General features: G+C 32.9%; 1 protein-coding gene across 1 annotated transcript in view; it reads left to right on the top strand.

Annotated features, from left to right (window-relative positions):
- The window catches only part of LAMA2 (laminin subunit alpha 2), a 468,253-nt gene that overhangs the window by 247,573 nt on the left and 206,953 nt on the right, over positions 1–13,727 (top strand). The window contains exons 22-23 of the mRNA XM_088023741.1: positions 1,503–1,683; positions 4,753–4,889. Coding sequence (XP_087879867.1) covers positions 1,503–1,683; positions 4,753–4,889 — 318 coding nt within the window. The remainder of the gene's footprint in view (positions 1–1,502; positions 1,684–4,752; positions 4,890–13,727) is intronic.

The raw sequence follows: 13,727 nt of genomic DNA, 5'->3' as shown, positions 1-13,727 counted from the left end.
CAGCTAGTTGCTTTTTATGAATAAAAATCTTATATGTCTTAATCATTCCTTATATAAATGAAATTTAATTTCAAAATCATGTGTTAAGTCATTTGTTAGAACTGATACTTTCTTCTTTCTTTATTTGTTTTTTAAATTTTGTTTCAGTACCAGTAGAGTTAACAGACAGTGCTATATTAGTTTCAGGTGTGCAATTTAGTGATTCCACAAGCACACTTTCTTCTTTAATCATATGATGACATCTGAATTTGAACTGGAAATAAAAATAAAGCCAGCAATAAATACAAAGATTAAATGATTGTTAAATTCAGTCAACCCATTTTATATTTAAAAACCAAAACTGTTCTTAGCTATAGTCATTTTAAGAGAGTAATTTTCAGTGTGATTTTGTTTTCTGGAACTGTTTTTCATACTGTTAACAATAATGGCAAAAATATGTAATGAGCCTTATTGGTTTCTCTTTGGGTGACTACCATTAAGTAGCAAGATTTATTCTTACCAGGAAGTAACTATTAAGTCTAATAATCCAAAATAGGAATTATTTTTTGCAAAGAACTAAAAGACAAATTTTTCAGATTAAAATATCATAATAATGTGACACACTTCATATTTTAAAATACAACCCTGTTGTACTTTAAATAGGATATGCACTTTTCACTTTTCTAGTAGAGGTAATTTTTAATCCATCCACACTTTCTAACACAGTCGCTCTAGGTCAGATAACATGTATTTCAGGCCAAAGCTAGCAATGAAAACCGATCATAGAAAGTTATTTGTTATGCATAGATAAGAGATATGCCTAGGAATAACTCATCAGAGAATGGTTTCCTTTCATCTACCTAATCTGGTGCTTTGATGTGTGTTCTCTCAAATCAATTTCAGTTGTTAAAATGAAACCCAAGAAACTAGATGTTTGTAAACCAATTATTTTGTCAGCATAGGCATAAATCTGTAAGTTATATTTATAAAGTGATCCCTAGCATGATAATTAGATTTATAGAGAGATGACAAAAATTAGATCAAATAGTAGAAGAAAAACATTTATTTTAACTGTAGGCTTCTGGTCAGTAATATCGAAAACATTTTTAACAAGTAGAAGGAGTTTTTAAGGTCTAAAATTAATCAATTCAGATTATTAGGAATGAAGCAAGTACATTTTTCAATTAAAATATAAGTAACACCCCATAGCTTAGTTCCACATTGCTCTAAAAATCTTGGAAAGTATAGGGAAAGACTGGTGAAAATATAGCAGACATAAAGGATAGTACCCTAATTCTGCTGTTAACTTTGAAAAAATTTTAAAGTAATCGTACTCTTCTTTTTGGATTTTGTAGAAAAGGATCCATTAGATTAAATTGCAACCTCGTTGTCATAACGTCAGTGAAGAACCTCGACAACCCATAGGTTCCTCCTTCCTGTTTCATCTCTTGATATTGTGCATCTTGTTTCATAACGAGTTAATTGATTTAAATTTAGTTTTTCTCTTTCCTTCCCTATGCCAGCCTGAAACCTTTGGCCTACAATCAGGAAGGGGGTGTGTTCCCTGCAATTGCAATTCCTTTGGGTCTAAATCATTCGACTGTGAAGAGAGTGGTCAGTGTTGGTGCCAGCCTGGAGTGACAGGAAAGAAATGTGACCGCTGTGCCCATGGCTATTTCAACTTCCAAGAAGGAGGCTGCACAGGTCTGTAAATAAGACTAAGCCCTACACATTCATTCTCTGGTTTTGGCATTTTGGCAACCGTAGCAGTTCCTTCTTCTGCATTCCCAGAGTTGAAAGCATAGGCACCTTGACAACAAATATATGATCCAAAATTTTTAAACTAATAAGTAATGTATATTTATTTTAAGTAAACTAACAAACAAAATATATTGCAGTGTGAAACATCACCCCATAAATAACTGCTTGCGAGTACTCAATGAAAAATCCATCAGCAGGTCCCAATTCTGCTGTGTCCCTTCCTGTGTGACTGCCAGTCCCTCACTCAAAGGCTACTGTAGCCTGAAAGTCAAATGTTCCGTTTTTCTTTTGCCGGTGTTCTCTTAGTGTAAACTTCACTCTCAAAACAGTTCAACATTCCCTTTTCCTATTGCAAAATTGGTACAAGGATCAGAGAAGTGAATACCATTTTCAGGTACAAAAACTATGTTGTCATCTCTTTTCATGTGCCTTGAAAACTATGATGTTCCAAGAAAGAAACAGATTTGCACTAGGTATTTGCTAGTTCTTGGGGAAATGCAGGAAGGTTTCTAACCATGATTTCCCACAAGCAGTGTCTCCATGTTCTTCCCACAAATCATGAATTAAGAAAATAAATAGGAATTAGCATACTGCAGATGAAAGTGAAGATTGAACACTAGCCTTGCTTTATATGCCACTAATTTGGAATTGACCCTTATTCCAACATTCACAATATTTAGTATCACCTTTGCTTACTAAACTCACTGATTCAACACTAATGATACTCCTCTACCTTCAGTACCATGATAAATACGTGGTAAGATTTTAAAACATTATTATTGACTATTGTATCAAATTTATGTAAGAAGTGGCAGGAATAAAATTTCAAATTGTTTTAAAAACAATACCTTTTAGATATTCTCAATCACTTTCAATATACACTTTGTATCATAAAGATACGCCATTATGTTATTCTGAAAGTTATAATTATAGATCTTCTAAGAATCTGTATGTGATCTCTAAGTCAGTATCTATATATACTAAAAACTATAATGCTGCATTTTAAAATATATTGTTCTTTTTTTAAGATTTTATTTATTTATTTATTCATTCATTCATTCATTCATTCATTCATTCATTCATCTGAAAGAGAGAGAGCATGAGCAGGAGGAGGAACAGAGGGGAAGGAAAATGGAGGGGGGAAAGAATCTCAGGCAGCCTCCGAGCTGAGTGTGGAGCCCGAGGTAGGGCTCGATCCCAGGACTCTGAGACCATGACCTCAGCGGAAACCAAGAGTTGGACATCCAACCAACTGAGCCAATGAGTCACCCCTAAAAGTTACTGTTCTTTAAATCCAACTCTTACTAACATGTTCAGTTGATGTGATTTAATGAAATGATACTGTGCATTCAAATACATTCACTACCAGAAATTTTAAGTTAAAAAAGAACATTATTCAAAATTATGAAATGGTGATAACATTAGAAATGCAAACTTAGTTAGCATTCAAATCCAGAGAAATAGGATAGAAAACAGCCCCAAACAGATGGGATAGCATTATGGTCAAGGGTATGACTTCCACAAAATAGCTTGGATCAGTTTAGGGGCTCCACGGGTAACTAGTTATGTGACCTTGACTGAGTGACTGGGTCTTGCTGTCTCTCTACAAAATTCATCTATTAAATCAAGAAAACAAGGATATCTATCTCATGGTTTTTGTAAGAATTAGTTGAGTTAATGGCTATAAAATATTTAGAGTACTGCCTGGCATGTAGGCACCATGTAAGTGTTTATCACTATTATGATTATTATCAGTGTTTGTTAGTATTCTGAATTGTGGTAAACATTCTGTTTAGGCTGGGAAAAACTAGCTAATGATTCAAGTCTTTTCCCTACTCAGTTTTATGATTCCATTGAAGAACTGCTTAGAGAATTTCTACTTGCAAGTAACGACTCAAACCGTCCTAAGCCTTTTTTTAGCACATAAATTTGAACATAATGTGAACTATTTTTCTTCTTAATAAATGGTACATACAAAATAAATCCTTTGACTTAAAATTATCAACGACAATAATAATAACAAAAACAGCTAACCTTTATTTGGTGTTTATGGCCAATATTATACTAAACATTTTTCACAGCTGGTATGGAATGCTGTGAACAATGATAATTGTGATCCCTTAAAAATTGAACTTAATCAAACACTCTAAATGTATTTCATTTAAAGATTTAATGATCATATAATCAATGCAAAGGTTTCTTATAACATTAGTCTTCTGTCTGAATCAGAGTATCTGGTGGTGTTTCTCCCCGTGCTTTCACTTCAGTTTGAAACACTGCACGTTTCTACAGCTACTTATTAGCTATATTATTAGAGTCCATTGCTCATCTTAGATGACTTTGAAACGCCTCTGAAATAGTTCTTTTTTTCAAATCTTATTTTCACATTCTTTGAGAATTTCTACTTATATATCATAGCTAAGAAAATGAAAAATATATTGAAAAGAATAGACAGGTGGTAAATAAAACTCAAAAATACCTTCATATACACACACAAACACACATATACACACTGTTACATAACTCAGCTGTTTTAAATTTTTGCAGAACTGAAATATCCTGATGTATGGCAACTATACTGAATTTAAGAAGCCTGTTGAGCTTATTGGTTTTTATTGCAAAACAGAGTCATTAACAGAAAGGAAATATTAATCTATACAGCATAGAAAAATTAGTTATGAACTTAGAATAACTATGGAAACTAAATTTTGAACTTTATAGTACCTAGATACAGTTAGCAGAGAATCTGAGAGTCCACTTCTTTCTTTAAACTTAGTTGAAAAACTAAAAATATTTTACCTTTTGAAATTATTAAAAGCAATGCAATAAAATTTTATTGATCAACTCCTCTGTGAAAAACACCTTACTGTGATATAAAAGATGAACGAGGTAAGTTTTCACTTTCAAGGATCCTTAACCATAATATGGAAAATAACACAAATCCCAATATAAATTCAGTACTCTCTATCAAATTTTTACTATTTTACAATTTTTTCCCTTTCACCTGTGAAGCTTGTGACTGTTCCCATCTGGGAAATAACTGTGACCCAAAGACTGGTCAGTGCATTTGCCCTCCCAATACCATTGGAGAGAAATGTTCTAAATGTGCACCTAATACCTGGGGCCACAGCATCACCACTGGTTGTAAGGTGAGTTAATTGCTTTATTTTATCTGATCATGTTTTAAGAATTTTTTTTATTTTGTTAAAGTTTCTAGTTGGAGAAATCAAAAGCCAATATTATATTAAAAATCAGTATAGAACTATCAGTATAGATTGACTGGAGATACTGATCATCATCTTACATTTTACTTGTGGGAAATAATGATGAAGTAAGTACACATTTATGTATCTTCATTCATGATACCTACAAAAACAGAGGAAAAATTATAATAAAACCAGAAACGGCAACAACTTCATACTGAAACCCAGTGAAATATCTGCAAAGTACAAGGAAATTAGGAACTAACTAAAGCAATTTGCCAAAAATCTATAGTAATTGCCCCCAGATTATGACTTGGTTTCAATTTTCAAGAAGCAGTTGAGAGGATTCTGTGGAGTTATATTAACAGCCGTTAGCCTGAAAGACTCCTCATTTTTCCCGTGGGCATACCATAGAAACTGGCATGACCAAATTACATAACATATATTACATACATAATAGCTATTGAAGTTATATTGGTGAGAGGTGACAGAAGCGTGGACCCCGTCAGTGAGCCTCCACGAAGACAGAGGGAGTGGGCTGTGTTACTGCTGGTATGGCTTGGTAAACTCATAGATTTGGAGGCTAAGAACGAGACATCTTAAGGACGAGTCCCGGGTTTCACTTTTCAGGAAATTAGATGAGGGTATTATTTACTGCTAGAGGGATTATAGAAGACTCAAGTTCAGGTAGGAAAGGTGATGAGGTCAGGATTTTTGTCAGTGTTTTGTGAGATATTAATTAAATAAAATACAATTCACTCACTTAAAGTGATGAGTTTTGACCAGTGATTACAGTTGTATAACCGCCTCTTATGCCCCCTTGTAGTCAACTTCCCCTCACCCCTCAATCAGCACCAGGAAACTACTGTTTCTCCTTCTATCACCGCAGTTATGTTTTTTCTACAAATTCATATAAATCGAGCCATATTCCATGTTGTTGTTTGGGTTTTGTTTGTCTGTTTGGGGGATTGTTTTTGGTCTGGCTTCCTTAGTATAATGCCTTTGTGATTCATCCATACTGTTGAATATTATCAGTAGCTTGTTATTTTTAATTGTTTAATAATTTTACATTAGCTGATATGCTGTGACTTGTTTGTTTATTTACCATTTAATGGGCATTTGGGTCGTTTCCAGTGGGGGGCTATTATGACTAATTTTGCTGTGAACACCAGTGTATAAGTCAAAGGCACAGTTATAGATGTATGATTTCATTTCTCGTCACAAGCACACGCCACATCCTACCCAACACTTCAGAATGTGACCAATTTTAAGCATTCAGTTGGGTGTTTTTTTGTATCTTTGCATTGCTTTAATGTCCAGTGATATTGGGAATAATTTTATTTATTTACCATTTATATATCTTCTTGGGTGAAGTGTCTATACAAATCTTTTCTATTTTGGGTTGTTAGTTTTCTCAGTAATGTGCTGTAAATGTTCTTTATATGTCCTAGATGCAAGTCTCTTAACATATATATGTTCTGTAACTGTTTTCTCCCACTATACAGCTTGCATTTTATTCCCTCTGTAGTATCGTCATCTAATTTTTATAAAGACTGTTTTTATTATCTTTTCCTTTCACAGCATCCTTTTTATTTTCTAAGAAATACATATTTGCTTAAGTCAAGATCTAAAGATACCTCTTCTATGTATTCTTCAAGAAGTTTTATATTTTTGGCTTTTACATTTAGGTCCACATTCCATTATCATTAATTTTTCTGTATGGTTTGAGGTAATGGCCAAATTTCATTTTTTAATGGATATCCATTTTTTCCAACATCATTTTTGAAAAGATTGTTCTTCTTCCCCATTGAATTACTTTGGTCAAAATAAAATGACCTTATATGTCCCTCATACATTTCTGAACTCTATTCTGTTTCGTTGATCTATGTCTATCCTTGGACTAACACAGTACTGTCTTGATCACTGCGGCTTTCTAGCATAGTGTAAAATCAGGTGGTGCCAACTCCAGTTGCTTTTCATTTCCAGTACCTTTTGGGTTCATTAGATCCTTTGCATTTCCATATAAATTTTTAAAGCAGCTTATCAATTTCTTTATTTAAAGCTTCTAGGATTTGATTGGGATTACATTGAATCTACAGGTCAATTTGGGAAAAATCAACATTTTCAGAATATTGCATCTTCCAATGTATGAATATGACATAATTTTTAATTTAGTTTTCTATAATTTTTTTTCTCAGCAATGTTTTACACTTTTTGGTGTGCAAGTCTTATACATGTTCTGTTAAATTTATCATTGTGTTTCATATTTTTTACAAAATGTTATTATTTGTTTCATTTCAATTTCCCATTGTTGCCAGCATAGAAAATGCAATTATTTTTATGTATTAACTTTCTATACTGCAACCTTGCTAAGCTTACTCTGGTTACTTTTTGGTAGGTTCATTAGGATTTTCTATGTAGACAATCATACCATCTGCAAATTGAGTTTTACTTCTTCCCTTCCAATCCATGTAAATTTTATTTCATTTTCTTGACCTATTGGAGTAAAATGTTGACTTGCAGTGCTGGGAACAAATATCCTTGCCTTATTCCTTATGTGAAGTAGAAGGCATTCAGTCTTTTAAAATTCAGAATTTTGTTAGCTGTATTTTATTTACAGATGCTTTTTATCAGTTTGAGGATGTTCCTCATGTTCTTGGGTCTATTAAGTACTTTTATCAAGAATATATGTCCAATTTTGTCAAATTCGTTTTCTACATCTATTGAGATGATCATTTGATTTTTCTTTTTGAGCTGTTAATATGGTAAACCATATTAATTCATTTTCAAATGTTGACCCAACTTTACAGTCCTGAGAGAAGTCCTGCTTGATCATGAGGGATTGTCTACTTTAAATTATTTTAGATTATGTTTGCTAGCATTTTGTTAATGATCTCTGGTTCTCTGTTCACAAGGAATATTGGTTCATAGTTTGGGGGGGTTTTGGTAGTTTTATTATCTAGTTTTGTAATTGGGGTATTGCTAACTTCATGAAATAGATTGGGAAGTATTCCTTCCTCATAGTTTCTAAAGGAGTTTGCATGATCAATGAAAAACAATGAAAACAAAAATACTTTAGAAAAAAGACAATGAGGCCCAAAAAATGGTTCTTTGAAATTATTAATAAAGTTGGTAATACTCTAAGAAGATTGATCAAGAAAATAAGAAGAGAGGAAAGAAATAATCAAAATCAGAAATAAAAGACAGGACATCATGGTGATCCTGCATATGTTAAAAGAATAATATGAAAATAATATGAGCAACTTTAATCAATGAATTTGATAACAAAAAATAACAGTTCCTTCAGTTTGTTTACTTTGAGTTTAAGTTTCCCTTGTGTTCAAGTTTCTTAAGATGAAAGCTTAGATCATTGACTTGAGATAGCTCTTCTTTACTAATATAAGCATTTCATGTTATAAATATCCCTCCAGGCACTAATTTAGTTGCATCGCACACATTTTGATACGTTGTTTAAATTTTCATTGTTAAAATCTTCGTATTTATTTTATTATTTATCTGTGATACATTGATTATTTAGAAGTATAGTGTATCTTTCTGTTATATCTGTATTATAATACATATAACATTTTGTATTGTTTCAGTTCTTTTGAATTTACAGATTTCTTTTATGTCTCATAATAGTGTCCATCTCGATTAATGTACTAGGAAACAATGCATATTCTGGTATCTTTGGATGAAATCTTCTATAAAAGTCAGTTATCCCTAATGATTTTTATGCATACATATTCTATCAATAACTGAGGGTGTTTATACTTACGATTTGTCTATTTTTTTCTTTCAGTTCTCTCGGGTTTTGATTCATGTATTTTGGAGAGATAATGCTAGGTGTATACTCACTTAGGATTATTTTGTCTTTTTGAAAAGTTGATGCCTTTATTAATATGAAATGTCCCTCTTTATCCTGGGTAATATTTCTTCTTCTGAAGAATATGTTTTTCTGATAATCATATAGCCATGGTTCGATCTTTCTTTTGATTGCTATTTGTCTGGTTTACATTTTTCCACACTATCATTAATTCCATCTCTTTTTAAATATTTTAATATGTTTCTTTTAGATAGAATATATTTAAATCTTTGTTGTTGCTCTGATCCTAATTGGATTATTTAACACATTTCCATTTAATGTAATTATCAGTATGATTGGGGTTAAGTCCACATTTTGCTGCTTGCTTTGCCTTATCTGCTCTTGCCTTCTTTTTTCTTCTTTTCTTGTCTTATTTTGGATTGAGTAATGTTTATAATTATATTTTATCTTCACATTTTACTTATTAACTATACCTATTTTATGTTTTTTGTCTTTGTCTAGGGATGTACATCTTAACTTTTCATAATGTATCTTAAAATAATAGTATACACGTTATATTAAGCATAGAGACCTTATAAGAGTAGACCTCTAATTCCCTTTTTATCCTTGTCACTCCCTTTCTTGTCCTTTATGTTATTATTGTCATACATTTTACTTCTGTATATTATATATCCTACAGTATAATCTTATGATTTTGATTTAAATAGTCAGTTATTTTAAATAAATACCCAGTTTAAACCAGGCAAAAATGCTGCTTTTCTGTTTTTCCACACATGTATCAATTCCCATGCTCTACATTCCTTTGTGTACAAATTTCTGTTTCATATCTTGTTTCTTTTTCCATTAGATACATCGCTAATTATTACTATTGTTATTTCTAGTATTTCAGGTCTACTGGCAATGATTCTTTCGATTTTGTATGTTCAAAAACAGTATTTTTCCATCAGTTTTCAAAAAGATATTTTTTCTAGGTATAAAATCCTAAATCCTGATTTTTAACAATTTGATTATGCTATCTTTTTATGGTTTTCTTGTTTATTTCTCATGCGGTGAGTTAGGCCTTTTGGATCTGTGGGACCACAGTTTTTATTAAATTTGGAAAATTTCCAGCCACTACTTCTTCAAATACTTTTCTGTTCTTTACCCCCATGTTTCCTTCTGGAACTCATTATGTGTATGTTGGTCCACTTGGTATTCTTCCACAGCTGACTGAGATTCTGTTCATTCTTTCATTCTTATTTTTTCTGTATTGTTTGTTTTTGATAGTTTCTATGGTTAAGTGTCCAAATCTAGTGATATTTTTTTTCCTGCGGCATCTAATCTGTTTTTAATCTAGTTGGTTGTATTTTTTTCATTTCAAACTTTTCATCTGGAAAAATTCCAGTTGGATATTTTTATATCTTTCATTTCTCTCCTCATTATATTCACATTTCCATTTATTCTCTAGAATATTTATAATATTTGTAAATACTAGCTTTTGCCATATGATTACTAATTGCACCATTTCTTTTATTTAAATACTATTCCTAATGGTTGTTTTTCCTCCTGGTTATGAATCATATTTTGTTGCTTCTCTCCATGCCTGATAATTTTTATTTAGATGACAGATGTACATTTTTCATTGTTGCATGTTGGCTGGCTTTCCTTGTATTCCTTCAAGGAATATTGAACTTCATCTTGGCAAACAGGTTAATTACTCACTTGGATCCTTTTAAGCCTTGCTTTTAAGTTTTTGGTTAGTTTAGTTTAGTTTAGTTTAGTTTTGTTTTGTGTTAGGGAGAGTCTAGAGCAGGCTTAATCCAGGGGTCATTTAGCTCTACTACTAAGGGGCTAAGTGCATTGAGAACACTACCCTAGTGCATTACTGTGTCTTTCTACTCTGGCTGTTGGGAATATGAATTATTTCAAGCTTTCTGTGAGCTCTAGGAATTTTTTCAGCCTATGGCTTTCCAATGTTGTTTTTTTTTTCCCTCAGCCACATAGAATTTTACCCCATGCATACACAGATCAGTACTCAACCAAAGATTCAAGCAGACCCTTCTGCAGATCTCTGGAATACTCTCTGTGTATGACTTTCTCGTTTTTTAGACACATATTCTATTGGCCCCATAAATTGTATCTCAGCTTCTCCAAACTCTGTGTTTCTCAATCCAGCTATAGTGCTAGCTTTATTAGGGCTCCCCCTTTTTGGGTTGCAGCCTAGAAACTTCCTTCATGCCCTGCCTCATTTGCCTTCCTTCTCTCAGAAATCAGAGTCCTGTGCTTCCTGACATCCACTGTCTGAAAATAATTGTTTCTTAGTTTTCATTTTCAGTTTTTGGTTTTGTAGTTTAACAGCTTAAAAGAGAGAAGATAAACCATGTAAGTGCTTTAAATAAAAGACTGTTTAAAAAGAAGGAATATTCTTTAGTATCAAATGCAACACAGAGGACGGACGAATAGGATTAGAGTTGACCTGTGTCCATTAAGAGCAATAAGTAAGGGCATTTTGATGTTAACGAGAGTCATTCCAGTCACATTGGGTTGAGGAATATTAGAACATCGTGGCCCAAATGTGGCCTGTTTGACTCCACGGTAGTACCAAATAGAGATGTAAACCATTTTTTCTGCTCACTTAGCACACATGCAGGGTCTAATCATCTTTACATATGATAAAGCATTTGAATACACTGGCCCAGAATACATAATCTGGAGGAAAACAAGAGTATTGGTGATTGTTCAAGGAAGTTCAGATACATGACTTCAATTAGTCATAGGATTAAATAAAAACTAGACAGGATACTCATTTTTCTAGTGCCAATGGCACTATTAAGTTTGAAATACATTTTTGGAAATAAAACAAAAACTTCTCAAGAGTTCCAAAGCTTTTTGTTGAGTATAAACAGTGCTATCAGTTTCCACGACTGACTTCTTACATTTTCAACTTTGAATCCAAGCATCTACCCATCCCTTGGACTCTTGAATATACCCCAAGGAAAGTTAAAAGGGTTCCATTCTATCCACAAAATCTTGTGATGTGGCAAAACTCTTAATCTCCTGAAATTGAAGCTGATGTCTACTCTGGATATAAATCAAAATGGAATATAGACCAAGTTTCCTTAAAAAAAAAAAAGTAGTTCTATGTTTGAGATACCATTATTTTTACTGGTTGTTGAATAAACATTATGTTGATTGAAGTTGATTGAAAATTTTTGATTACTTTGAACCACTGTTCAAAATCTGAATTTCTGAATAGCTACACACTTCATCATTATGAACAATTACAAAAAAAAAATTCATAGAGTCCTCACAAATATTTATGAGCATGTATTCTACTATTGAAAAAATTTGGATGATTATAATCTAAATGAACAGTGATTTGAAATTTATAGCTTCCTTTGTGCCATGGGTAATTTCTCTGTGCTGAAGTGTGAGCACACACATCATTTGAGCTTTCACTGAAGTAGAATACAAAGCCTGCCACCTTTCACTAGCAGGGGAATAGTGCATAAATCTGCTATTGCTAAACAAACATTACATCTAATTATGATTTAAGTTTGATGTTGGCTATAGTGCTATCTAAACATATGGTTAATGGTCCCTTTTATTCTCCACTATAACTTCCTAAATAAACTTCCCAATTTGGAAAAGCCCCAATGTCTACTTGGACTGTCATCTAGTCTTTAAGAATTAGTGCTTTGGTATTATATAATAAATTGGGTAGCAGACACTTCATATTTTAGTTAAAGGATGAGAATGTCTCATGAGACATTTTAAAATATATTACATGAATATAGTTTCTATAATATATCATAATTTTCTGTTTCTGGTTATGGCCCATTTTATTTAAGTGAGTCAAGGAAAAGTCATTTAAGTGAAAGAATTATTCTTTTTTAAAAAAATTATTTATTTATTTGAGAGAGAGAGAGAGAGAGAGAGAGAGAGAAAGAGAGAGCAGGGGGAGGGAGAGGGACAAGCAAACTCTGCACTGAGCATGAAGCCTGACCCGGGGCTCTATCCCACAACCTCTGAGATCATGACCTGAGCCAAAATCTAGAGTCGGATGCTTAACTGACTGAGCCACCCAGGCACCCCTAATTATTCTTATTTTGAAATCTCATTCTACATCTGATGTTCTTATAAGGATGAGTTACTTGGGGTGACAGCAACGGGTTATTCTATGCTTAGGAAACTATGTCCATGTTTATAATATGATAAATAATCATATTTTGGATCTTTGGCCTTAAAATAACTTTCAGTGGCATTTTTTTTAAACTGGATAACATTGAGGACAGAAAAATACTTAATCATAAAGACATCAAAAATAATAAGGCCTGGTGATTATTTTAACATCAGAATCTGGGAAGATATTTCACCAAACATTTGGACAGGAAGGAGATGATAGATGGAAGCTGGTGATTGTACATCACATCCTAGAAAGAGTAGTCTCATAAGTAAACTACTGTTGGCTAGAGCAGAGGCAGGAAGATCCCCAGTAGTAGTGGATATAAGAATTAAGCTGAGCAATGAAAGTGCGAGAAATGCAAAGGGGTATCCAGCCAGACTTGGATCTGGGAATTTGGCAAGTTGAAATGCATACAAGTCTGCTATAGAGCTATACAGATATAGATCTGAGAAGGATAATAAAACAGCAACAAAAAGAATCAGGTCATTGATGACCTACAAACATTGCATGGTGGAAAACTCAGACACAAAAAAGATGATACCCACATGGGTACCAAGTCGGGACTTACTTGGGCTACAGAAACCATAACAGTTATTTAAACAGGGGAAGTAGAATATAAAGAATTGTTAACTGGTTAAAGGTAGTTAGTTACTGAAAAAGCATAAAGGAGGGATATAGGGGGACCTGAAGTAACAGGTACAAAAGAGTAGCTACTATTTCTAGGCTGAGTGAGGGTAAACAGATTGTGGGCAAGTGCTGGTCTGTAGATGCTGTCCACCATTGTTTCAGGATA

Source organism: Eumetopias jubatus, unplaced genomic scaffold (genome assembly GCF_037043125.1).
Source record: "Eumetopias jubatus isolate StellerSeaLion01/CBP00866 unplaced genomic scaffold, mEumJub1_p1.0 scaffold_6, whole genome shotgun sequence".
NCBI lineage: Eukaryota > Metazoa > Chordata > Mammalia > Carnivora > Otariidae > Eumetopias > Eumetopias jubatus.
The sequence above is the reverse complement of the archived record's forward strand: the minus strand, read 5'-3'. Positions and strand labels throughout refer to the sequence as shown.